The sequence below is a fragment of the Lissotriton vulgaris genome, chromosome 5 (assembly GCF_964263255.1).
Source record: "Lissotriton vulgaris chromosome 5, aLisVul1.2, whole genome shotgun sequence".
Taxonomy (NCBI): Eukaryota; Metazoa; Chordata; class Amphibia; order Caudata; family Salamandridae; genus Lissotriton; species Lissotriton vulgaris.
In genome coordinates, this window is record NC_141693.1 from 1,673,546,469 (window position 1) to 1,673,574,419 (window position 27,951).

The window sequence follows — 27,951 nt, forward strand, 5'->3', positions numbered from 1 at the left end:
AAATTTATTTGTAAGGTCTTAAAACGACAGGAGACTTAAATAAAGACGGCTGATCCGGCAAACAGAGAAATGCCGGCAATGCCGACAGATAACATTTGACTGTAGCTACAGCAAACCCTTGCTGAGCCAAAGAAAGCGCAAACTGAAGAATGTCAGATAAACAAGCCCTCAAAGGATCGATGGACTTCTCTCCACACCAAGAAACAAATTTAGACCACCTATAAGAATAGATAGACTTGGTGGAGTCACGCCTGGCCGATAAGATGACATTCATCACATCATGTGGGAGAGAAAAAGAATTCAGGTTGCCCCGTTAAATCTCCAGGCATGAAGTATAAGGTCTGGAGGTGGGGGTGTAGAACCTGCCCCTCCATCTGAGAGAGGAGATCTGCCCTGAGAGGGAGACTGAGCGGCGGGCACGAGGAGAGGTGGAGAAGCTCTGTGTACGACACCCTTCTTAGCCAATCCAGGGCGATCAATATAACTTGGGCCCGGTCTTGGTGAATCTTCCTCAAAACCCGAGGAATCAAGGGTATGGGAGGGAATGCGTTAAGGAGTCAGCTTGCTCAATAAAATCTTTTCAGACAGACCACACTGGGAGGTGGGCCATCGCGCATCTGGCTCTGGAAGGAACAGAAGTGATTTGTGTGTCCTTCTATGGACCCAACGTAGACCATTCAACATATATTGCAAAACTTTACTCTAAATTAATGATGAAGAATCTCCCCATAATCATCGGTGGGACTTTAATGTCCTCCTTGACCCAAATAAGGACAGATCAAATCAGAGCCATTACATGGGAGCTTCCCATGTACGGCGCGTTATGAAAAACCTGATCCACGATTTGGGGTTGGTAGATCTCTGGAGAGAGCTGGCGGGAGAGGCAGAGGGCTTCACATTTTACAGTAAAAGACATCATCACTTCTCCAGGATCGGTTATATACTTATGAGTAGAGAATTCTTGCCCGGGACCATGACCATCTCCATCTTAGACAGTCACGTTTCAGATCAAACCCCTATCTTATTTTCATACAAAACATCTATGAAGACAGTTGAATCAAGATGGACTCTTAACAGGAGAAGGTTATTAGATACCGAAATAATTTCAGCCATTAAGGTCTCCTCTTTGGAGTTTTTTGAGTTTAACATTGGTTCAGCAGCAATAGGGGTTGTCTGGGACGCCTTTAAGGCCAGCCTTAGAGTTAGGTTGCACGGCCTGATATCCTCCAAAAATAAAATCGACTCCTGTGAACTAAAACTAAGGGAAGAAAGAATTAAGATCTTAAAAGCAGACCTCCTTCACTCAGGGAGCGGTCCATCGGAAAGAGTTGGAAAAATACAGGATGATCTTATAAAAGCCAGGTCAGAATATTGAGGTATGCTGGATGAAAAATGCAGGGCCCAATGGTCAGGTAAAAACATGGAAAATTTCGAATAAGGGGAAAAGGCAGGGGCCTTGTTAGCTTGGAATGCCAGAACTCAGCGCTCCAAAAATGACATAAGCGAGTTAGTTATAAATGAAAGAGGAGATAAATCGAAAGATATAGAAGATATAAAGAATTGTCTTCTCTCTCTCTTCAAAGGTCTTTACAAAGAGAATCTGAACCCTTCAAAAGATCAACTTCGCACCTGGTTGAGCTCCAAATCGTTGCCGTCTCTAACGCAGGAGGGTAGAGACCTTATGGACTCCCCAATTTCGTTGGAAGATATTAAGACACAAATAAAATCTTCAAAAAACAAGAAAGCGTCAGGTTTGGATGCCCTCCCAAACAAAATATATAAACTTTTGGAGAACGAGATAGTACCAACGTTAGGCTCCCTGTTTCAATCGATCTATAGCCCCCAGGGAGTCATACCAAGCTCCTGGCAAGAAGCCACTATTGTTCTAAAACTCAAACCCGGAAAGGATCCCCTTCAGGGCCGATTCTTATTGTCCTGTCTCCTTGCTAAATTACGATTATAAAATCGTTATGGGTATTTTGGCAGGGAGACTGGCAAAACTGGCCCCGGGGCTGGTTAGCCCTGATCAAAAAGGTTTTATCAGTGGCCGTTTTATTAAAGAACAGACACAGCTCCTTATTGGTAACATTGATTTGGCCTTAGTGAGATCTGACCCCTTGGCGGTAGTCGCTCTTGACGCCGCCAAGGAGTTTGATAGGGTCTGTTGGTCCTACCTTTGGGAAGTTTTGGAGATCATGGGGTTTGGACCTGTCTTTGTAAACACACTCAGACAATGCTATCAGAGAGCGTCTGCAAAAATTCTGGTAAATGGGACTCTCACTTCTGCATTTGAGATCCAAAGGGGAACCAGGCCGGGTAGTCCCATCTCCCCTCTTTTGTTTGATTTATATATAGAGCCATTATCCCAGGCTATAAAGTTAAATTATCAGACTCTACCCTTTAGATCTCAACAGTATGAATCTAAGATAGCTTTATATGCGGGTGATATCATCCTTTATACCAGCGACCCAGAGGCTATATTGCCAAGTGTGGAGGCTCTTCTGGGGGTATTTGGGTCAATCTCTGGATACCTAGTTAACTCCTCCAAAACAGAGGTAATGTGCTGGAATACAACACACTGGACGGGGCAAACCAGCAAAGAGTTTAAATATCTAGGTGTCACAATAGATTTGGACCGAATTGCTCCCCTAAGTTTGAAAAGAGTAATTAACTAATTGGACCGTCTATTTGCACGGTGGAAAAATCTACCACTGACTATTTTTGGTAAAGTGAACTTGGTCAAAATGACGGTCTTACCCAAATTGACTTACATTTTCAACGCTGTCCCTTTGAAGTTTCCTCAGCATGACATCTCTAAAATACAGGGTAAGATTGGGAGCTTTATCTGGGGAGACAATGGAGTGAGATTGTCCTGGAAAAAACTGAGGCGCAGGCTGCTTAAATGCGGGTTGGCTCTCCCAGATATAAGCTGGTACCTGGTCGCATTCCAATTTAAAGCAATTAGGATGCTTTTATCAAAACCCACAACCTCTGCCTGGGGCACCCTTCTTAGCCAACAGACCAGTAACATCGAAGGGGGGAAAACAGAAGGATTTCTCTATAAATTTGGGGCACCAAAATTCTTCAAAAAAGGAAGTCTGAAGATTTTGAAGAATGCATTAGAAATTTGGTGTAAAGTTAGAACAAAGTGTAGGATAGGATACTACTCGGACCACGCCCCCATTTGGGATTCCCCAGGGACTCCACTCTGTCTTAAAGACGGGTTGGCTGCCCCCATTAGGGAGGCAGGAATTTCCACTTGGTCAGAGCTGGGGGACACCAACGGGGTGCATCCGTGGGAAGTCCTGGAAGCTAAGAAAGGTTCTGGACTCTCTAAATTTAAGTTCCTACAGATAAAATCTTGGTTTGAGGCAGAGTGTCGGGGCATAATGGGAGATTGGGAAACTGAGCTCCTCTTTTTGTCAGGTAACCGCATTAAGAGAAAGGTATCGATTTGGTACAAGAAATTGGTTGAGGCAGACGATCCAGATGTTTCATCCCAGTCTTTGGCGTGGAGGGAATCCCCCTTTGAACCAATAATAGAGGAGTTATTAGAACCCTCCTTGATACTTTTATATAAATACACCAAATCTGCCAGCTTAAAGAAAAAACATTTTTTGTAACTAATAGTATCTACTATACCCCAGCGAAAATTGCAAAATTTGCCCCAATTCCACAGCCAAAATGTTATAGATGAATGGCCCCTGAAACTAACGATATCCACGTTTTTTTTGGTTGTGTGAAGTTGGAAACATTCTGGGAAGGGGTTGGAGGCTATATTTGCAAGACCTCTGGCATCAATATTACAGTTAATGAGACCCTAGTTTCTTTGCGGATGACCGCTTCTCATCACAAGACCTAGCAGTAAAGGATAGAGGTCTCTTATTGTGCTTGACTCTTCTGGCCCGCAGAGAAATTTGCCTGAAATGGAAGGACCACAACACCCCAAGGTTGGAGGATTGGTTGAATTCTGCCTTCACGATGGCCCGTTTAGATCTTGCTAGTGTTGGTAGCCTTTCTAATACCCTTTGGCATCCTTTCATCAACATGGGCAAGGATCTGAGATTATATAGAAACTGAAAAGCTATAACTCCCCAGTCCAATGATTACACCTTAAAACTCCAGCACAAGGAGTTGGTCTGGGGACCTAAGCCACTGCAGTTGGCTGGAGGAGCCCAGGACCAATACACGGCTGTAACACTCTGCATAGTGCTTAAAGGTGAGATGAGGAAAAAAAAAGAGTCGTCGTGAGTCCCAACTCGACTAAAACGCATCCCCCAACGCTCCTTGCATTGGATACTGGAGGCTGCAGAATAACGGGCAGTAAGCGCTCTCGTGAGTGGCGAAAAGGCCCACCTGAGGAGTTCCTTACGTCCAAAAGACGTGACAAACCACCTCTGGATGAAGCCTCCACTCATGATCGGCTGAGAACTGCCGACTGAGACTGTCTGCACGTACGTTCAGAACTCCGGCCAGATGATTTGTCATAAGACAAATCTGATGGTCCTGAACCCAGGACCAGAGACTCTTTGCAGAGACACTGCAAATGTGTAAATGTAAATGTATAGGCATTTATATAGCGCACTACTTACCCGTAGGGTCCCAAGGCGCTTCGACCGCTGCGAAACCCTTCCTGGCTTCCCTGAGAGATGGTCCCTTAATGGGTATCTCCAGGGTGAGACCAGGCATCCCCGGCGGTCTGGTGGGGCCGTTAGTGAAGATGAGGCAAGCTAATGCCCAGAGTTGCCGAGTGTGATCGCTGATCAGAGTGGGCACCGAGGCGAGAGAATTATCGAGTCCGCTGACCCTGGTCCAGAAACCTGCCGCGCCGGGAATCGAACCCTGGTCCCGGGCCGTCCTCTGCTCTCGGGTCTGCCGCCTCTAACCAGTGAGCCACACTACTCCTCCCTGCTTGACATGCCACATCGCGGTCGTGTTGTCCGTCAGGACCTGAACCGACTGATCGCGAAGGGAAGGGAGGAAGGCCTTGAGCGCCTGACGTATCGCCCGCAACTCTAGAAGGTTGATGTGAAGCAACCCTTCCTCTGGAGACCAAATACCCTTGATCTCCAGATCCCCCAGATGAGCACCCCACCCTAGAGTGGATGCATCCGTTATCACTGTGGCAACCGATGGAGGCAGATGGAAGGGCTTTCCTTGAGACAGATTGACCTCCACGCTCCACCAAGACAGATCCGCCGCAGCTTCTCTGGAGATCCTCACTGACTCCCTGAGATCTCTGTTTTGCTGATACCACTGCCTGCGGAGACACCAATGGAGTGCCCTCATGTGCCAGCGTGCATGGTTGACCAGAAGAATGCAGGAAGCCATCAGACCGAGCAGACGGAGGACCTTCAGGACTGGAACGACCGCTCCACTGTAAAATAAAGAAATCATTTCCTGTATGTCGAGAATTCTTTGAGGAGGAGGGAATGCTCGACATACAGAGATTTGGGTACATTTATCGAAAAACCCAACCTGTACAACAACTGAGTTGTGACTTGCAGATGATGGAGCACTTTCTCTGGAGATTCCGCCTTGATCAGCCAATCGTCCAGATAAAGGAATACTGGAATCCCTGACCTTCTGAGATGTGCAGCCACCCCAGCCATCACCTTGTTGAAGACTCGAGGTGCAGTAGTAAGACCAAACGGAAGGACCGCAAACTAGTAGTGTTGCGAACCCACCGTAAAACGGAGATACTTCCTGTGCGACTCCAGGATTGGGATGTGAAAATACGCATCCTGCAAGTCGATCGACACCATCCAGTCTTCTTCCAGCAGCGCTTGAAGAACCTGTGCAAGGGTGAGCATCTTGAACTTTTCCTGTTTCAGATACAAGTTCAAAATCCTGAGATCCAGGATTGGACGAAGTCTGCCATCCTTCTTGGGAATCAGGAAATACCTGGAGTAGCATCCCTGACCCCTTTCCTGCTCCGGAAATCAACCTCTATCGCACCTTTCCTTAACAAAGCCAGGACTTCCTCCTGCAGAAGTAGCAGGTGGTCCGCTGAGCAAAACTCTTGACAAGGAGGGTAATTCGGAGGGAATTCCCGAAAGGGAAGTGCATACCCATTCTCCACGAGATTGAGAACCCAAAGGTCCGAAGTGACTGATTCCCAATCCTGTACAAAATAGGTAAGCCGACCCCCTACAGGACCCACATTATCTGGAATGGCGGATTTAGGGCTCCTTTGCTGATGTTGGAGGGGGTTGGGATGAGGAAGAGGAGGAGGTGGAGGAGACCTGACATTCGAGGACCAGCATTTTGCCTACCCCTGTATGACTTATACAGTGGATTTTGTTGTTGTTGTTGCTGCTGCTGTTGAGACTGTCTATAGGGACGAAAGGAGGACCTTCCAAAACTCCTATATCTTTTGTTCACAGTTCCTATGGACTGAAGACCCAAAGATCTGGCTGTAGCCCTGCTGTCCTTAAAACTCTCCAAAGCTGCATCAGCCTTTTTCCCAAAAAGGCCTGAGCCATCAAAGGGCAGATCTAACAATGCAGCTTGGATGTCCACAGAGAATTCAGATGATTTAAACCAGGCTGCTCTTCTCGTAGCAATTGAAGTCCCCATAACTCTCGCTACCGAGTCAGCAGTGTCTATTCCACTTTGTATGACTTGCCTTGCAGCAGCTTGAGTGTCAGCTAACACTTCATTAAAAAAAAATCTGTCCTCTTCTGGAATCTTTGGGGCCCATTGTCTTACAGAGTCCATCAAGGTATGTATATACCTCCCCAAGAGACATGTGGCATTTGTAGACTTAAGATCCATAGTCGCCGATGAAAACACTTTCTTAGCAGTTTGGCCCTGCTTCTTTGACTCTTTCTCCCCAGGCACATGAGGGAAAGCCCCCACAGATTTCTTTGAACAGGTTGCCTGTATTACCAAGCTCTCTGGTAAAGGGTGCGATGATAAAAAGTCTGGGTCACCAGGCGCCACCCTGTACCTCCTTGCAACACCTTTTGCAACAGCAGGAGCCGTAAGTGGCCTATTCCATACTTCCAAAAAAGGTTCCATCAAAGCCTCATTGAAAGGAAGCATAGGTTCCACAGCAGAAGGCGGGAAATGGAGGACTTCAGTCAACAAATTAGACTTGAACTCAGCAGTAGGCAAACTTAAATTCAAAAGTTCTGCAGCCTTTTTTATCACCACATGGTACGGAGCATTATCCTTTGAAGGGGCATTAGAGACAGAGGAAAACTCCCAGTCTGGCGAAAGTTGCAATCTGCTAGCCTCCCTCAGGTCATCAAAATAATCATCCTGCAGCTCACCTTCCTCAATCTCAGCCTCTCTATACCTTTGTTCTTTTAGAAGACGCTGAGCATCACGCCTCGACCTCTCCTTCAAGGGCGGACTCCAACGGAGCCGGAGCCGGAGCCGGCGTTGAGATTGGCTCCGGATGCATAGGTTGATGCTCATGAGGTCGGGCTGGCGCCAGTGATAAAGGTATCGACGTCGAAGATCTCGGCGTCGCCGAGAAATGCCAAGGTGGAGTAGACATCGGCATAAATGGCATAAAGGGAGCTGGAGCATAAGACTGGCGAACTCCCAGGTTGTATGTCATTGGACCCATGGGACCCGCAGGTGCACCAGAGGGGTCCATAGCTCTCGAATAGACTCCATACATTGCATTTAAAAATGGTGTAGGGTCTTGACCTGGGCCCGGAAAGGGTGGGTATGGACCCACAGGTTGCCCTCGAGGAGGTACCGGATTCCTCTCCTCTTCTTCGGTTTGATGAGCCGGAGTCGTCAAATCCTCTGGTAAGGGAGCCTCTTCTTCCTCTCAAACCGGAGATCGAGACGGCGCCGGAGAGGGATTCGACGCGGGAGCGGGCGAATGCTCCGGCGACTCCACAGGCGAAACCTCACCAACTGGATCCACAACTGGAGAAGGAGATAGCTCTTTACGATGTCTCCTACCTGGCGACTTTGGTCTCGAATCCGAATTCTTGCCTGAGTGATGTCGAGACTCATGCCTTCTCTTCTCATGCCTCTTCTTTGTTGATCTAGAAGCATGCCCCAATGATGACTTCGAAGGGGACGCCATACTCGATCTCGACCATCTCGAACGCGACCTCGAAGACTTCTTCTCCTTTTTACCTTTTAACTTGGCTACCAGAAGTTTAGCCTCTCTTTCACGAAGAGCCTTCGGGTTAATCTTCTTACAGGAAGAGCAGCCTTGAACATCATGATCCGAACTCAGGCACCAGATGCAATCTTCATGCGGGTCCGTGATCGACATCATCTTTCCGCAGTCTCCGCACGTCTTGAACCCGGTCTTCTTCGAGGACATCTCGACAGGTGGCAAAGAAGAAAGAAGACACCAGTAGAAACAGACAGTAATAAAGTTACTAAACAGCTACAGAGGATCCCTCGAAAACCGTTAGCGTCGACGATGCGGAAAAAAGAGAACTGATGTGATCACGCCTACATGGGCCTATTATGGAGTCAGTGACGTCAGCGGAGCCGCGCGCGATGCCGTGCTACTGTGACGTCGTCGGCGCGAAGCTACAAAAAGAATTTCCAAATGTCGCTGACGCAGGGGGATATTCACAAGGTGAGGAATCCACTGGCAGATGTATCCATCAGAAAACATTAACATTTTAAACTAAAGAAAACTGAGAAATTCACCAGTTATAGTTAGGAGTTGAGGGCAGGGGGGCTTCCAGGTGCCAGCCTGCAGGTCTCAGTCAAAGAGCCAGGTCTTGAGTCCCTTCCTGAAGTTGTTGAGCTAGGCAAAAGGTGTGGAGTTGCACAGAGAGGTTGTTCCAGGCTTTGGCAGCGAGGTGAGAGCAGGAGCGTCCTCCAGTGCGGCTGCGGCAGATTCTGGGCGAGGTAAGCGGATCGTAAGTTTCTGGATGGCTGGTAGAAGGTAAGGCGATGGTTCATGCAGTGTGGTCCTAGGTTGTGGAGGGTTTTGTAGGCATGAGTCAGGAGCTTGAACTGGCATCTCTTTTGGACGAAGAGCCAGCCCTTCAAGTGCTGGTTGATGTGTGTTCTCTTGGGCAGGTTTAAAATCAGTCTGGCTGCTGCGTTCTGGTGTTGCCATAGTCGAGCAGGCTGTTAATATGGGCCTGCGTCACCATTGTTTTGGTGCTGATGGGTAGTCACTCGAAGATTTTTCGGAGCATGCGGATCTTGTGGAGGAATGCTGAGGTGCGGTGTTGACTTGGCTTTTCATGGAGACTTTGCTGCCTCGACTCAGTCTCTCTTGACATCGCCTTCCTCACTTAAACCTGGATTAACCCCACCTCTGGCTTGGACAGCGCCACCACCATTCTCGACAGCTACAAGATCACCTGCAAGGACCACACCCACCGACCAAGAGGAGGCATCGTCATAGTCCACAAGAACACCCTCCACCTGGCCGCCCACTCGGACGATCAAACGGCAACCATGGAATACCTCCACTTCCAGAACCAGACCAACCCCAACACCACCCTCCGCGGCACCCTAGTCTACAGGCCTCCTGGTCCCGGCCCACCCTTCATAGATGCCATTGTTGACTTCATCACACCCCAGGCTCTCACATCCACACCGATTTGCGACCTCAACTTTCACCTAGACAACCCCAGTGACCAGATCACTGCATCCCTTCTGGAGAACCTCACCAACATCGGACTCAAGCAGCTAGTCACCTCTCTGACCCATGCAGAGGGACATGCACAACCCCTTCTTTACGCCAGCAAAAACATCACCTACAGCCACACCACCGAACTCCTCTGGATTGACCACCACTGCTTGCACTTTGCCTTCACCACATCCACCGTACACCACCTCCCTCACACCCTCCATCCTAGCTAAATCAAGGCCACCAAACAATCTCCTTTATCCTTTATCAGCGCTACCAAACCGCTAACACCTCAGCAAGCAACCTCCACCAATGGATCTCCACTGCGCCAACACTCTGGAACCCCTCAAGAAGTCACCAAGCAAACAACACTCCAAGAAAGCCAGCTGGTTCACTCTTGCTCCCCACAAGTCAAGACACACCTGTAAGCAATTTGAGAGATGGAGGAACAACAAAACCCCAGAACCCACGTAACCTTCAAAACAGCCATCACCGCACACCAAGTCCTCCTCAAAACCATAAAGGAAATGGCCCCCCAAGACAGATTCAACGCCAACGCACACAACAGCAAAGAACACTTCAAGGAATTTGTCGTGCCCAACAGCGACACCACAGATGTCCCAACCTTCCAAGACCTCTGCAACAAACTCAGCACCTTCTTCCACCACAAGATCAGGCAGATCTACAACGGCTTTGACACTCAAGACCCACACACCACATTCAACACCACCACACCCAACAACGCTGCACCTCAACAGATCCTGCTCAACTGAACCACAGACCATACACTCAAGACCATGAAGAGCATTCACTCCGGAGCCCCTTTCCCATACCACATATTCCATAGAGCAGCAACCTCCATCACCCCCGAGCTTTGCCACATCATCAACTGCTCCACTGAGATGCCACCTTTCTCAGCAACTGGAAACACTTCGAGATCAACCCCCTGATGAAGAATCCATCCGCCTGCTCCCCTTCCCAGCCAAGGTCATTGAAAAAGCCATCAACGCCCAACTCTCCAAACTCATCAAAGTAAAGCACTTCCTGACATCTCTCAATCTGGCTTCTGAAGCAACCACAGCACCGAGCTCCCTCCTCGACCAGGGTGAAACTGCAGCCCTCATCCTTCTGGACCTCTCAGCCGACTTCGCTACCGTCTCCCACTGCACCCTAATCACGAGACATCACGGCACAAGCATTCACAAAAAGGCCCTGGACTGAATCCACTCCTTCCTCACGGGTCGAACACAGCAGTCAGACTACCTCCGTTCCTCTCATCTGCAGAGTGCCCCATGGCTTGTCTCTGAACCCCACCTTCTTGAACATCTACATGGCCCCCCTCGCAGCCATCATCAGTAACAACAGACTAACACTGTCTCCTACGCCGATGACACCCAGCTGATTCCCTCCTTCGCCAACGAACCCACAGCCGAAAAGAATCAACTCCCACAGCGGGATGAAAGCCATTGCCACCCGGATGAAAGACAGTTGCCTCAAACTCAACTCGGACAAGACCGAAGTACTCATCTTAGGACCCACCCCCTCAGCTTGGTCCGACACCTGGTGGCCCGCTGCACGAGGATCCACCCCCACAGACCATGCACAAAATCTTGGATTCCTCTCTCACAATGATGAACACTGTATCCTCATCATGCTTACACCTGCTCGGCCTGCTTCGAAAGAAGTTCAGATGGATCCCCACGGAATCCAGAAAGGTCACCCATGCATTGATCAGCAGCAGACTCAAATACAGCAACGTGCACTTCACCAGTGTCACTCAGAAACTCATCACGAAACTACAAAACGTTCAAAATGCTGCAGCCAGACTGGTCCTCAACATCCTTGCTGCAGCCACATCACCTTTAAGAACTCCACTGACTCCCTATCAACAAAAGAATCACTTTCAAGCTCATCCACTGGCTCCTAGTCAACAAAAGAATCACTTTCAAGCTCCTCACACTTGCCTACAAAGCCTTCCATGACGCAGGACAAGCATATCTGGACCACCGCTTCTCATTCCACGTACCAGCTAGACACCGTTGCTACACCCAACAGGCCCTAGCAGCAGTTCTACAGCTCCAGGGAGGATCTCAAGACCTGGCTCTTCGACTGAACCCCGGCGTCAACACGGATCAGCAGCCCCTCGGGACCTTGACACCCTCAAGGTGAGTATCTGTGCTTTATAAACCCCTAATTGATTGATTGATAGTGCGATGCCAAGGTTGCGGGCATGGTCTTTCAGTGTGGGTGTGGGTCCAAGCTCCATCGGCCACCAGGAGTCATTCCAGAGGGCGGTGTGTCTGCCAAAATTCAGGACTTACGTCTTGTCTGTGTTCAGTTTGAGGCAGTTGTCTTTCATACGTGTTGCTACGTTCTTTAAGCAATTGTGGAAGTTGGTCTTTGTCTGGGTGGTGTTCGCTGAGGGAGACAGGACAAGCTGGGTGTCATCGGCGTATGAGATGATGTTGTGTGATCTGACAAGGTCTGCAAGTGGTGTCATGTAGATGTTGAAGAGGGTGGGGCTGAGGGGTGAACCTTTGGGTAATCTGCAGAATGGTGTGTTTGGGGTGCGAGGTGAAGAGAGGAGATAGACTGTCTGGGTGGGTCCTGTGAGAAAGGACACTATCCATATGTGCGCATCATTTATGATTCAGATCTGGCAAAGTCCCTGGATGAGTATGTGGTGGGAGAAGGGGTTGGAGGCTGCGGAGAGGTCTAGGAGGATGAAGGCGGCAGTTTTCCCTCTGTTGAGTAGGGCTCAGATGTCATTTGTTGCTCTGTTTTGTTTGGGACGGCTGCTTCACCTGTGAGGGTCTCGAGGCATTGTGGGGACCTACTGAGGGACTCAGCTGCCAGTTCCTAATGGTTGAACATCCAGGTCTTGAGGTCCACCAGGTGCGAGAAGGAGCGACCTCCCCTGTTGTCCTGATGGATGCGCTGGGTAGCTGCTAGAGAGAAGGATCTAGAACGGAGTTCCCTGGTAGGTTGGGTGGAAGTTCACTTGTTTGTTGAGGTACAAAGGTCCTTCATTTTGTAGTGCCTTGAAAGCGTGGGTGTGCAGCTTGAACTGACATCTCTTCACGACTGGTAGCGAATGGAGCTTCCTGAGATGTGGGGTGATGTGCATCTGTCTGTGGAGGTCGATGATGAGTCTGGCTGCTGTGTTCTGGATGGGCTGGAGTTTTCGTGAGAGTTTGGGCTCTCAGTGCTGTGGTTGGTTGTGAAGCCTAATTGGGATGGGTCTAGTAGCTTGCTTTTCTCCAGATGATCGGTGAGTTGGAGGTTGATGAGCTTCTCCAGAACTTTGGCGGGGAAAGGGAGGAGGGAGATGGGACCACAGATCTGGAGATCTTTGGATCCTGCTGACGGTTTCTTGAGGAGGGGCCTGACCTCTATGTGTTTCCATGCGTCGGGGAAGGTGGATGTAATTGCGTTGAGGATGTTGGAGAGCTGGTGGTTGATCTTGTTGCTTCTGAGGTTGACGAGCCGATAGGGGTAGGGGTCGGTGGGTGCCCTTGAGTGGATGGATTTCATCAGGTTGGTGGTAGTTGGTGTGCTGCGTGTTCGCACGAGGTGAGCGTATGGTTATTAGTTGTGATTGATGGATTGCTGAGAATTATGGAGGGTTAGGGTTAGAAGTTTGTCTATATGGTTACTATCTTGTTGTGTAAGTTGTAGGCGAAGGAGTCGCAGAATTTGTGTGATGGAGGGATTGTGTTTTCTGTTGCTGAGGGTCATGAGAACTCTCTGATGATAGTGAAGAATTCCTTGGTTTGGTTGGCACTGGTTTTGATGCAACGTATGACGGCCTCCTTTTTCTTGCGGCTTTGAGGTGGTTATGATAGTTGTTTGATCAGCTCGGTCGGTTTTGTCCTTGCTGGTTTGCCATCTGCTTTCTTGTTGCTTACACGTATTTTTAGCCGTGGAGAGTTCTGGCGTGTACCAGCTGGATCGTTTTGTGGTTCTGTGCACCTTGGGTGGTATGGAGGGGGCAGCTTCATTGGCAACGTTGGTGATCCAGGTTTTAAAGTTCTCGGCTGATTGGTCAAGGTTGGTAGTACTGTTGGGGTTAGAGGTGCTGAGAGTGTCTGTCCATTGTTGCTGTGTTAGCTGCAGGAGGGAGAGCAGGGAAGGATGGGGGGGTGGTGGGCCGGAGCGGGGGAAGTGTACGATGGCGTGGTCCAAACAGGTGAGTTCTGATGTGTGGCTATATCTGATTCTGTCGCTGGATCTGAAGACAGGGTCTAGCATGTGTTCTGCTCTGTGTGTGGGGTGGGTGACGATCTTTTTGAGGCGGATGTTATTTAGTCTTTCCAGGAGGTCGGTGGTGACGTCCAAGAGTAAGTTGCACTCTCATTTGAAATGTCATCAGTGATGTCACTGGCCATGTCATGAGTAATGTAATATGTGACCTCATCAGCAGTGCATTGCGGGGGTGCAAGTTACAGTTAGCTCAGCTAACTATAACGGCTGAATTTCACAGGATTTGTACAAGTGAAATGTCAGCCTAACTATAACATTCCTGTAACCTGTTTTTTTCCGTTCATTTCTAAGGTTTTCTAACAGTAGCCGCCGGTAGTGGGAGTGCTGCAGGGCGGGGTGGGGGAGGAGCAGGGTGGAGGTAGTAAACTACGGCATACGGCCAAACAGTCAGTTAGTAAACAAATAAATAAATAAAATGAATTTCATTGCGCGCGCTGCATTTCATAGTTTACTCCCCCCGCCCCCATCCTGCTTTACACACACCCAGTCCTGCAACACTCCCACCATCGGCAGCTACTGTTTTCTAAATGCTACTTCCTAACTATAATGTCCCTGAAACATATGTTTTTTCAGTAAAGTTCTAAGGTTTTTTTAAATGCCTAACTATAACGTCCTGAAACCTTTGGTTTTTACAGTGAATTTCTAAGGTTTTTTAACTAGCAGTCCTGTTTGCAGAGTGGTGGAGAAAATGGGCTTGGCCTCCAACCAGCTCTCCGGAATCCTGCTTCGTAGGACATACAAGAGGTGCAGAAGGGCCTCTTGGCCCCCAATGTCCCTCTGGAGTAAAGTGGACTTCATCCCCCAACCAGTAGTGCGCCAGGAGGCGCGTCTGGAGTGTAGTGGAGAAAGAGAGGCAGTTGGCCCAAGGATGTCCTTGTGGGCCAACTACCCCACTTGTTACCTCCAGTAAGTCCCACACAGCAGGATTGCTGAGGTCTGATAGATAGGCCATGCCCCCTTTCTCCACTAGTCTGCAATTGCGCCTCCTGGTGCCCTCTTGGCTGGAGGGATTGCTGAGAGGTGGTCGCAGGCCATGCCCCCTTTCTCTACCACTCTGCAATCGCGCCTCCTGGCACGCTCTTGGTTGGGGGATGTCTCACCCTTCACCACTGACCATTTATTCACTTGTGCTGTAATTTAGTATTGGATACAAGATTTAAATAAATGTCCTATTTGGCAGTATTTTCCCGCAACTGTTCCCCCAAACCATCCGAACAAGTCTGTTGTTGGTTGTTTTGAGCACACATCATGAAATTGCTATATGTACTGTGATTACACTCATGGCTGTACCCCTCAGTGTGGAGAGGAGTATGCATATTTGCACAAATAGCCTGAACCGGGACATGATGATGCTAAGGACAATGTGCAGTACATATAACGCAGATGGGTCCTTGTAACGGGCACATGTCACTTTAGTGCGATTGTCTACATAAAGAGAAATGTGCAATACATATACATTGATGTTATCATGTAATAATAAGCACTTCACATTATCAATGTAATATAGTGATCATAACCAGTAATAGATGATACTCTATGAAGGGTGTATGTGGAATAGCTGAATGGATAGCTGAAATACGGACTTAGCCTTAAATGCACTTTGAAGAATGTGCAATATATATCATGCAGATCTCATCATTGGATGGCCACACATCACTTATAAATGTAACCTGATAAACACCTTTTTGATTTTATGGATGTAATGTGCAAGGAGATCAATTATGAAAATGTTACACATACCTAACTCTGAATATGCCGACTGTATAGTAAATTGCAGATGTACATTTCTGATATTTGGATTAACTGTTGCAGATTCCACCCACTAATGAAGGTAGTGGAAAATTGTAGTAAGCTATGCAGACCCTGAAAGTAACTGACTGTGTTGAAAACTCTCGTCATGACGACATGAAGTTGTACCATGAATGATGTATTCCCCACAATGTATTAGGGGAATGGTAGGATGGATAAAAGGACACAGACATAGAAAATGGGCATAAGAAAGATATGTAGTTCAAATTTGAAAAAGGTAAAGAAAAAATTGCTCTTTTAAATTATGTCTGAAGGTATTTAATATTGCCTAATTGGTGTATTCAATGGAACTTATCACTATGGGATATTGGTGAATGGTAATGAGATAAAATGAAGGCAGAGATGGGTCACAATGTCGGGTACTGAACATTCTAATGTTTCCTGGGTCAATGAAAATGATGAAGGACTACATGATGTCTATCATGATGGCAAACTAGGCCCAGTGGAAGGCGTTCAGCCGAAACATTTTAATCTGCTTTCTTTTTTTTGTATTTTGCACTCTCCAAGTTTGTTGGAGGCTTGGAATAAAGCACACCGTTATTCTGCTCCATCAGTTTCTGTGGAGCCTTCAGTGTTTTGTACCACAAGTTGGGGAAACGAACTCCAGTTAGAACTAAAAACACGAAGGTAAAAAAACCTCCTTGAAGGATACAAATGGAATCTATCTGCAAGAAGCAGAGCTCAGGGACAAAAATAGTGAACAAGTGGGCAAAGCATATGCCATAAAATATGGAACGAATACACTGCAATGCATCTTGTCCTTGTGGCTCCTTGATATATACTTTAAACAAGAATGGACAATACAGGAAAGACTTCTACTTTATCTTAGATCGCGAACCTCTAATATAGTTCTCTGTACAATCCACCATCTGGGAAATGTAATTCATAGGCTTGCTCAAGGTTCTTTTCTCAGAATCAGCTAAACATCAGGAGACAAAATACCAAATTTGACAGCTTTCACCTGCTGCTGTACTCAACAACTACAAAGCTACCTTTCCGGACTAATGCTACCAATTTACCAAAGAACACTAGGTGACTAATCACAGTACAATTAGCGCAGTCCAGGCCATAAGTTGGGCATGGCATGAAAAAAATGCCCAGTGTGTGCATGGTGTGGACAGTTGCAGGTAACACTGGGCAGCGATGTGACAGATATATGATGCTTTGCTGCTAGGTACACTTACTTATAAATAAATAAGTATAAATATTGTGTATTGATGAGTATTGCATTTGGTGTGAGTGTTATGGTTTGAATGGCTGATGTGCGAGTTATGGCTTTTGGGATAACCATATATAGGGAATTTAAGGGGGTTTAGTTTGCAGTCATTTAACTATAGCGTTTTATATATATATATATATATATATATATATATATATATATATATATATATATATATACACACACACACACACGTGACTCAGCACAGGCTTGGAAATGGTGCTTCACATTTATAATAGGTTGAGACATTCAATCTTTTATATAGTTGTCCTTCAAACGACTTACCGACTCCATACTGATTTATTTGACCACTTTCTCTATGGTCTTCATAATTCTGCTGGGTGTAGGCAGATGGTACTGTAATGTCCTTCCGGAGAGACTCCCCATTTCCTAACTGATAATGTTCTCCTGAATTGATCTGCTGAGCTTGACTCCCAGAATTATCATCCATCATGCTGTAATTCTGCTGCTGCTCAGCTTTTTTTGTGGAAATATCAGCCTGGAAATAAAAGAAGAAAAAAAGTTAAACGCAATATAATTTATTATTTCAGCTGAGCACATGCTCTATCTTATTCCACCTCTTGTGGAGGAATGCTTTATCTCATTATCTTGAGATGAAACTTGCTTCTTGCTCACTATGCATCTTTCCCATCTCAACTGCCCTCTGCACCAAGTGAAAACGAGGTTCACCCACAGGGGCAGAAAGCAGACAGGCAATCGAGGGTAAAATTCAGACTGAAACTGTGATAGAAGATGCTCACAGCACAACACCCTATTTAATGCATCAAAGTAACCAAAACAAACTGAGGCTTGGTTCCATAACTTGGGTCTAGGAAAGGAAGCTTGTTTGAACACTCAGTGTAATTAGCCAGAAACACTGTACCATGAAAGAGTGACTTGTTGAATCCCAAGTGTAATGGTGGCTTGGAACCTCTACATACAGATGAGAAGTTGGGGTTCTTGCGTAGGCTATCTTTCTTCATTAAGTGCAAGACATTTACTCAGGTAACTCTATGCCTTAAGCATGTATATCTCTAGATGAAAGGAACCTTCATTTGTCTAACTCGGAAAAACTGGAAGTACTATTGATATGACGCTAACTGTCACAATGCCTACCACTTACCTCTGGGAAACACCCATCCACAGGACAAAAGGTGAAGAATTCTCTGCTGTATTTCCGATTCTGGTCCACGTTTCTACGGCGAAGTGTACAAACAACCAGCTAAACCCACACATAAAAGTCATATCACTACTCCAATTAAAAACGAACATAGACCTAATCAAGGTCTTGGTTCTGCCTTGCTTGGACTTTTGCAACACAGAGTATGCTGGGCTACCAAACAGCATATACTGAAGTTACAAAGACAGAAGAAAGCGGCAAAACTATGACCAGACCTCAGAAGCAGGATTGCCCAACCCCATTCGAGCGTTCCACAGTGGGAGTCTTGTGCTGCAGCCAGCAATCAAATTCAAGGCGCTTCATGTTATGCACAAAGCCTTGTGGGAAAAATATTTCCTAAAACTGGCTCCATGATACCAGCTCACCATACCAAAGCATTCAAACCTGATTCAAAAAAAAAAGTGAGATGGAACAAACGGAGAAAATACACAAAGGCACAAAGTCTAAACGAGTTAAAGACCTTGCACTTGCCTTTGTCATAGTTAGACTTTTGACAACACACAAAGCATACTGGGCATAATGTTTTCAGCATTTGGAGGTGTGGTCTACCCACTCCTGAGTGCGCAAAGACTGTTTGGTCGGCCCTCTGAGGCCGCCTATACCAATCATGCGCACTCTGCCCTTCTCCGTGTAGGAAGCATTACAACCTGGATGGAGAGCATGCCCATCCAATAATCCTTGGGCTGGGCGCCGTCCCAACAAATCACAACATTGCTTGCAGTGCTGTGATTGGTTATGGGGAGGGAGCCTGGCTGCCTGCTTCCTGTTTATGTCAGAGGCAGAAGCCGAGAAGACGCGGGACCAGGCCTTGAGGTAAGTTTTTTTTTTATTAAACCCCGGCGCGTGCAAACTTCCCCACAACCCCCCTCCCCGCGCAACAACCCTGTCCCCCACCCGCGAACCATGCCTGTCGCGACTTCTCCTCCCCCACATCATGGGAGACAAGTCCTGTCCTAACCTGGCGGATCCTAAAAATAAAATAATAATGACTTCTGTTATTATCATTTTATTTTTTTAATTGCACTGCTACAAGGGCAGTGGGGCAATGCTCTCTGCCATAGTGGAGGAGCTGCTAATGTGTTCTGATCATCATTCTTTTTAGTATGGAATACAGTAAGGGGTCTACAAACAAGAAAGCCTGAATCACACAAACTTCAAGCACAGGAAATGGCAGCTAGAAATGCTGCTTTCCAGGAATGATGCTACAGTGTTGCCTTGTGAATCTGCTCAAAGTGAGGGCTTATTGTTTTTGATCAGTTCCCATGGCGAAAATGGTCTTCTGATTGGTGGATACACTTTCTTGAGTTCTTCGAAAAAATCTGTAATAACTACAACTTTCGCCAGATACATGTTTATGTCCTGACAAGATACATGCTCAAACCTGTTTTTCTGAGACCAAAGGCTGAATCTTTTCCATTTTAATAAATAACATATTCTTGTGTACGGACATTTCACTTCCTTTAAAAGCTCTGTACATGCTGTAGGAAGATTTTGATGTCCACGTTGTTCAACATCAGAAGCCCTGCTGCCAAATTCAATAAGGTTAAGCTCTGTGTTGTATTTACTCTCATCGTCTGGCCAACAGATTGGGATTGCATGAAAGTGTTTTGGTGCCCAGTTAGACATGTGCAAAATGTCTGGGTACCACCACTGCTGCAGCTACTCTTGCCTATTATGATCATGTTCATTGGAGATCTTCGTAGTTTCACTGCCATAGAGGGTATGACAGGGATTGGGGGAAAGGCGAAAAGAAATCCTCTTGCACTACACATCAAAATGATATAGCCTACTGATCTCTGTTCTAGTAAACTGGTAGTGAAGTCTCTGTTTAGGGTAGTTGCAAAGAGACCTAAATACAGTGTTTAAAGGCATATTTTACGACTTTGTTGCCCAGGACCCACTTGTGACTTTCCTGGTAATATGGACAGAGGAAGTCTGTCTGCTTATTCATCGTCTTTGTGATGTGCATTGCTGTTAGCGGGAGATTCATGTCCAGGGTCCAATACCAAATCAACAATGCTATAGTGAACAGCAGCCGTTATCCTTTGGGGGGGGGGGTCTTTTTATTGGCATTTTTAGTATTACAGTACCAACAATACTTGGTGGGCATTTCATTTACAGTACAAAATTTCAATGATACTGTGCATAAAGTACAAAATGGATGCTAGGTTTCGAGTGTGGGACACAGTACATTAGATATGGCATCAACATGAGAGGTACAAAGAATTACACAGCAGGTGATCTGGAGGGCCACTTTGATCATCTGGGATCCAGCAGCCTCCGTTTGGCAATTAATTTGCTCGTTTGCCAGGCTGGCGTCGGTGATACTTATTGTTTCTTTCAGAAGTTACGATGTGAGAGGTTCCCAGATGTCCCGGGGCAAGCCTTGATCCTTGTTTAATGAGGCAAAGCATGGTGGTGGTGGTGTTGCAGGTTTGAATCAGAACTCTTTTCTTCTACAGGGTTAGAAAAAAAAGCCTTGAGATCCAGATGAGCTTCTTTCAGGTCCAGGTGGCTTAATTGATATGAGCTTTTTTTTTTTACAATCTTCGTCTCTGTATAGATGAATGAGCTAGATGAGCCTTTCATCCTGACAAGAGGTGCGTCTTTGACTGTAACATTATCACTTTTTGGAAGCGACCACCATCGGAGAAATTGGTTTGCTAGAGTATTTAGACTTAGGACCCGAATTACAGTTTGGTGGACTGCTAACTCTGTTGTGAAAGCGATGTAGTACCCTGTCCATTAAACCCCAGTCCATCCACCTCATTTAGAGATGGCTAGACGTTAAGTTTTGTGTCAACAGAGCCCCCGTCGTTTGTAGACGGTACTATGTTCATCAAGGTGGCGGAGAATAATACCTCACTCCAATCTGATAGATAACTGCCGGTCAAATATAGAGATGACCGCTGGTCCAACAGTCACCTCTGCATAATGAAAGGAACTGCTGACAAGGTAGTTCCTTTCAATGTACAAAATGTTTTGTGGACATTTTTGATGGCTGTTCACCGAATGTTATTATTTTTTGATTTTTTAGAAATCAACTACTAAAGCATATGTTTGTTTCAGAAAAACGAAAAAATAATAATCCATCTGCCTGGGAGATGTCTCCCTCAGTGTGGGGTTTATTTTTTTTCTGTCCCTCACAGCCAGGTTTTTCCTGGCAGTGACGGGCGAGGAAAACAAATATATTACGCTGTCCATCATAAATACCTACTTCGTTGGCCTTCAGTGGAGTTTTACCATCAGCGGAGCCAACAATGGCTCTGCAGATGCAAAACTTAAGATCTGCTCATCTCTAAATGTCGATGGCAGACCAAGGGTTTACAACATAGTAAGTACCCTGCCCACAAAACTTGAAATCCGGCCTTTAGTCTGTCTTCTCAATCCTTCTCCTTCTGACACCATTGATCATCTAGGCACTGGTGCAGGGGTGTCAAGTGCAGCCTTCCATTCGGGACATTGTAGATATAAGATAACATGGAGCCTACAAATGTATCTGTCTTGCTGTAGGATTAGTGGCTTGCCAGGAGATGACACTTTTCCCGGATAGATGGCACTCTCTCTTTCTTTACTGTTGTACCTATGAACCTGGCATCAGATCCTTTCTAGTTTTTTTTAAAACATTCTTTAATGATTAAAAAAGACAGAATCATAAACAAACCACAGGGGTTGTTCAACAACCCTGAACCAGGGACAGACAATTATTACACCTAACAAAAGGTTCAGGATAGTAGCATTCCGTTGAGGCTACTTCGGGTCGCTAGGTGTTTGCTGAACATTTACACCGCCAATTGATTTGGTGTACTAGTTGGTGGATTTTGGATGCCATCTATTGATTGAACTGAAATTGTGGACACGGTGTGTTGCTTTGAAAATTTGTTTTCTACAAGCTGGAACTATTTTGACAGCCATCAATTTGTGATTGGCCAGTCTTCTCTTATAAAGCTGTGTAACGCTCAAGCGAACTCATGTCCTGATGATGACCGTACAATAATTCAGCGGTCGAAACGCCGTCGACGCTTCTTCTGGCCATAATTTTTGAAGGACACATTATTCTTGTTTGTGTTGTTCCTTTACACACGTAATGTTTTTCTGTTAAGCCACGTGTTTGGTTTGTGATATGTTTGTTTTTTTGTTCACCAACATTTTTGTCTCGAGCGCAATTGTTCCTTTTTAACTTTTAATATATGGAATAAACTACAACTGCTTTTGAAATTTATAAAATTCTTCTCTGAATTAATGTATATATAGGCTTCTTCTTTCCATTTTGTTTCAACTGTATGAATGAAGTTAGATAATCCATTTGACCTCTCTTCCTGAACCTTTTGTTAGGTGTAATAAGAAAGACAGAAGGCATAAAGATTAACAACAAGAAGTTATCAAAGCAAATGCCATATAAAACCTTGGTACAGAAAGGTACAGTTCCAGAGTTGCACTACACTTCGTGACTAATCGCATGACATGTAAAAGCTAGTCACAGAAGTCCACAGACAGTCAAAGAAACAATTAGAAGTGCGTAAACATGTGAAGGTAGACAACAGTCCACCCAAATGTCAAGATCTTCGCACAGTTTATCGTCCGTCCTGCATTGTCAATCTCACGTCCTCAGCCACTGCACATTTCACCACATCATGCTTCTAACGCTCCAGGCTTGGGCCAGCCGTGCCTATCCAAGTAATTGACATACAACACTTGGTCACAACCAAAAGGAGTAGAAACTTAAAAGACATTTTCTGATCCTTACCCCTGCGGATTTCCCCCCAATAAGCACATGACAGGGTCTAGAGGATAAGGAATCACCACAGTCACCCTTAGGACCACTCAGTCCCAGAGTGCACGCATCAAGGGACATTGCCAGGGAAAGTACAAAAAGGACGCTGTGGGATAACTGCATTGAAGGCATCTTTGGGGCACAGAGGGATCAATCCTGTATAACCTGCAGAGTGTCATATATGTTTGACGGAGATAGTGAAAGTGAGTAAGCTTTCATCTAGCATTACTTCAATAGGGCGAACCAATCCGCACACACAACGGCAAATCCTCTATCTCAATGCCCAATTCTCCACTCCAGGCCGTCATTACGGGAAAGGGATCCCGCCCCCCAGCAGGGCCCTATATAAGTGTGTGACCAGATACCGCCCACCAACCCATCTCCAGCAGGGCCCAAAAAGTATGGGACGTGGGCGGGGTTGCTGGAAACGAGGTGCAGATGTCCCCAGTGATTACTGAAAGGCTGCCACACTCAAAGACGTGCCCCGGCCCCAAAGCAAAAGCATCCCGGGTCGCCTCACAGGAGATGAATTCCTCTCTGGGGGAGGGATCCCCTAAGGTGTCAAAGCCCCCATCGTGCCATATGGTCATGTAAACTGAAATAGTTTGCTCCAGGAATGCAGGAAGATCCCAGAAATGAAAGTCCATGGCGAATGGGGCCCGTCTTATTACCAGTTTATCTGTGCACACCCATAACTGTGCTGTGTGTCACACCAAGAAAGAGATTAAACCTGACTCCCTACCCCGTTGCAAGGTCTCCTAAATTGTCGTTGATTTTGGAGTCGACAAAAGAATATTGAGATTTGTTGCTACTCTCACAAGGACTTCTTGGAATGTGGTGACATCATCCTCTGTTGAAATACGTGTAGGTGGAGAATCAGACAATGTTGGTAAATAACGTCCAGTAGACGTAGAAGATCTTGTCCAAGAGAGTGAGTGATGATGACGATGGGAGCGTCTAGAAGCCGAAGTATGGTGTGAGCTAAGATTTGATATAATTGAAGTTTATAAAGCGGAACAAATACCCTGAAGTGGCTCGGTGCTGAAGAAAGGAGGACAGAGGGAATAAGATAATTTTTGAGTAAAAAGCCAGGTTTTGAGAAGCTTGCAGAAACTCTGGAGAGAGGGGGCTGATTGAGTTGCCAAAAAAAGCTTGTTCCAGATTTGGGTAGTGCAGACCAAAAAGCTTCTGCCACCCCAGAAAGAAAGCCTAACTTGATCTGAAAGGTCCTGTTGGGCACATACCTGCAGATTTTCTCCCTCAGGAAGGCTGGCAAAGCGCATTAAAGAGAATTATTTGCCAAACAGTCAATCAATGCAATCTAACCAGAGCATGTGCAGTCGACTGGAATCTAGGGTAAAGAGCCCTGACAACGCAGGCATTACCCCGCGCTGCCATTACGATGCTGCTTTTACAACGCAAGTCGTTACAACGACTTGCGCTGGAGGGTGCTGTTGGAAAAGGAATAGTTTAATTTTCTATACCAACACCTTCCCTACTGTAACGTGGGCTGGAATTGGAATAGAAAATTAAACTATTCCACAGTCCAGTGCCTACAGCGCAAGTCGTTGTAACGACTTGCGTTGTAAAAGCAGCGTTGTAATGGCAGTGCCGGGTAAAAGCCCGCGTTGTCATGTCATACATCCGAATCTAGGAATTTTCATTAGCAGTCTAGCTGCTGAATTTTGTAGAATTTGTAGTTTTTTCAACTGAGCCTTTGGAAGGTTAACATAGAGGCCGTTGCAACAGTCAATCCTGGAGATTACAAGGCAGAGGATCATGGCGGACAATATATAAAAGAAGGCAAAAACTGTGCTATCTTTCTGATAATGCAAAGCATGAAGAAGGAGGTAGAAATTACCTTGTTAACCTGTTCCTTATAGGTAAGGATAACAACAACCAGGATACCCAGATTTTTCACACTGATGATGGTGCCTAGAATGGTGGAGCGATCTAGACTTTGATCTCTGTGTTGTAACTGGCACCTGTGGTGGAGGTAGCAGAGGAGGTGGCGTAGGTTGTGTAAAAGCTGGATGAAGACCTGAAGATGGAGAATACATTCTCAAGTACTTCGAGTATGGTGCATAGTAAATGCGTCTTCTCTTTTTCCTAGCCTCCTGTAGCCTGGACGACGTCGAAAGAGTTCTCGACGTCAACAAACCTCGATGCCTCAAAGCCAACCTACTTGTCGATGGTGGGCACCGAGGGCGCCACAATGTCGGAGTATGACTCAACGTCAGTCTTCAGCGGTGTTTCGATGTTGCTCTTCAGAGGTGCCTCGACAGCTACCTGAACCTCGATGGCGACCGTGATGTGCAGCGGGGCCTGTGGGTCAACGAAGTAATGAATGACCTTGATAGACCTGGCCTTGACGCTGATTTTCACCGCTTGTTCGACGTTGTATATTGAATATACAGCTAACAGGTTGGTGCCATACCTCTCCTCAACGTCTATAGGGACCAATAACATTTTTGTGCCGTTTTCTTCTTGGCACGTCCACAAGAGGGTGATTACAGAGGCCTGGTAGAGGTCTGACCTTCTCCATGCATTGAGGTTCCACCTTCAGATTGAGATTATAGTCTTCTTCGTTCCTCAGATCCATGAAGGCGAATCTTCTCACTGTCTCTCGGGGTGGGACTAGAAACATTTCAGCAGTGCCGGCAAGACACAGAAACATGTTCTTCTGGAATGGCTTTTTTCTCCTACAGGCTGGTAATTTGTCAAAAATAGATGACATTTTTCTGACAAATTGCCTGCAATTTCTGTCAGGAAAACACAAAAAAAGGCAGGGAGAGAGAAAAGACGTTGAGTAAATCTGTTTACAGTCAAAATCACGTAAGAATTTTGACGAAAAAAAACAATTTTGGCTGAGCTCAATCAATGCTCCAGGGTCCTGTCAGCATGAGCCGGAAAAAACAGAACTGAAGTATCTGCCATCTGCTGTGCATGTTAGGATACTGGTAGTGTCTGGATTGCTCAAGGCACAGTAACTTTTATTTGACATGTATTGAGGCCACTCTATCCTGCTCCCTTCATCTCGATCATAAACAAGCATTTACAATGCAACGGTTTCGCCTTAGGAAAAGTTTGAGCTATTGGCATTGTAAATGACAACATTTGTATTTATGTGTTGGTTTTGAAAACAGATAAATAAATGGCAGTCATTTACATTGCCAATAGCTCTAACTTTTCCAAAGGCGAAACCGTTGCATTGTAAATGCTTGTTTTTTGTAATGTTTCCTGGTCTAACTTTGCATGAGCATCCCAAACTCTTTGAAGGAAGGATGTCACAACACAAACAACGGGATTTCGTAAAAGTAGTGAAGGTACATTTAAATCTGGGTCTCTGGAGTGTCTTCAAGACAAGGCGTATGCTTCCATATTTTTAGAACAGGAATTCATAAGAAGTTATGTGGCTGGTGAATGGCAACTGAATACAATGTGTTCCCATTTCATTCATTCCTTGGCATGGCCAGATACTGCAATATATATAGATCTATATCATGTCTTCTTATAAGAATTCATATATATCTTAAGGACTTTGCCTCAGCTAGTGCTTGACTAAGAGACATGTTAAAAAAATAGACAGTCATACTGCTAGTCTTAGAAATGTAAAGATGCTTTTGTAGCCATCAAGAGATGCGTTGCTAAAGTGAATGTGTCCTTCCATGATCCTGCAATGCACACAAGATTGGTGTGGATCCAAGTCTATGGCCTAAGAATTTTTTTAGCCCAGCATGAGGCGGGGTCTGATTGGCCCGGAGACACCACTGCCAATATTAACAGAAGACAGAGGAGTGCTGAAAGGCCAATGTCTAACCTAATACAAGGAAAGTCCTATGTCTAACCTAAAGAAACAGGGGGTTGTAGTGCAGGTGAACTAAGTTTCTGCCTGTTGCCTTAAACTTGAAACTTAAAAACAAAAACCTAAAACGTTACTTTTTCGCATTTAGAAAAGAGCATGTGTTTAAATGGGGGTTGCAAGGAGTAGTGAGACGAATTCTACAGCCTCAAAACTGTCAGATGCTAGCCTATACCTTCTAAATTCTGTGGAAGTGAAATTATGCAGGGAAATCTATGTTTTGGAGAAAAATGCCTCGTACATAACAGGATATGGCAACAACAAAATCGGTATGTTATGCCCCATTTGTAACTGGGTCTCATTTACTGCAAACGGTCAATTCTATTGCCACACATAACCCAATTACAATTTGTGTGATAAGCATCACACCTCACGCATTTTCTTCTACTACATGTCAGCAGCTTCAACCTGTTGAAATTTACAAAGGCACATACAAGCCAGTAAATAATATGAAAATCCACACATTAGCCCAATTTTTAGGGCAGTTATAGTAATTGAGGCTTTGTTTTTTTTTCACCCCTTCTTAGACCCCCTGCAGCTCCACTCTGCCCATTGCTGGAAGAATTAGCCCCCCCTCAAAAAGATTTTTCTTAGCCCCCCTAAACTTGGCTCTAGTTGCGCTTCTGCCCATACATTAACAATCGTCAACAGTCGGAATACAGGGTGTAATAAATAGGGGAACCCTTTTACGGGCAAATACGAATTGTAAAAGTAAACAACACTCTGCATGCTGGGGGGCCTGAACTCATATGTAGTTTTAAAGAAAAACTACAAGTCCCAGAACACAGTGAGCTATTAGCTACAATTTATGACTGGATGAAGTTGTCACATACATGGTATACATTGGAGTGTGGAAAGAGATCCTTTCTGCACTAATATGTAGGATCTCCATGTGGCTCCACATCACCGGAACACCACTTTATACCACTTCTGAAATTTGCTTTTACATATAATTGTTGTTGATTGTATTGGCTGGTCTAAAGGACTCAAACAAAATTAACTAAGACTACAACTCCTAGAATGCTCTGATATGTGAAATCAAAGTACAAGAATGGAAAGGCGGCGTTCCTGTGACGTGGTGTCATCTGGTCATCCTACATCTATCAGCAGTTAAATGATGTGCACGTTGTAAACAAAAGTGAAGCAGCATGCAAGCTGTTGCCATTTGAAGTTCTCTGTCAGATCATGCCAGCGATGTTCTGAAATGAGTGATTTTGGATTAAGAGGCAGTTCGAGCAGCAACACTTCTCTTCTGAATCAATTATAC

The 27,951-nt window shown here is 45.7% G+C and overlaps 1 protein-coding gene across 2 annotated transcripts in view; it reads right to left on the bottom strand.

The window, feature by feature from the left end:
* MAPT (microtubule associated protein tau) overlaps nt 1-27,951 on the bottom strand; it is a 1,161,691-nt gene that overhangs the window by 908,520 nt on the left and 225,220 nt on the right. For both annotated transcript variants that reach the window (XM_086923799.1, XM_086923798.1), the window contains exon 2: nt 17,154-17,367. In XM_086923799.1, the coding sequence (XP_086779925.1) occupies nt 17,154-17,322 (169 nt within the window). In that variant the 5' untranslated portion in view covers nt 17,323-17,367. The remainder of the gene's footprint in view (nt 1-17,153; nt 17,368-27,951) is intronic.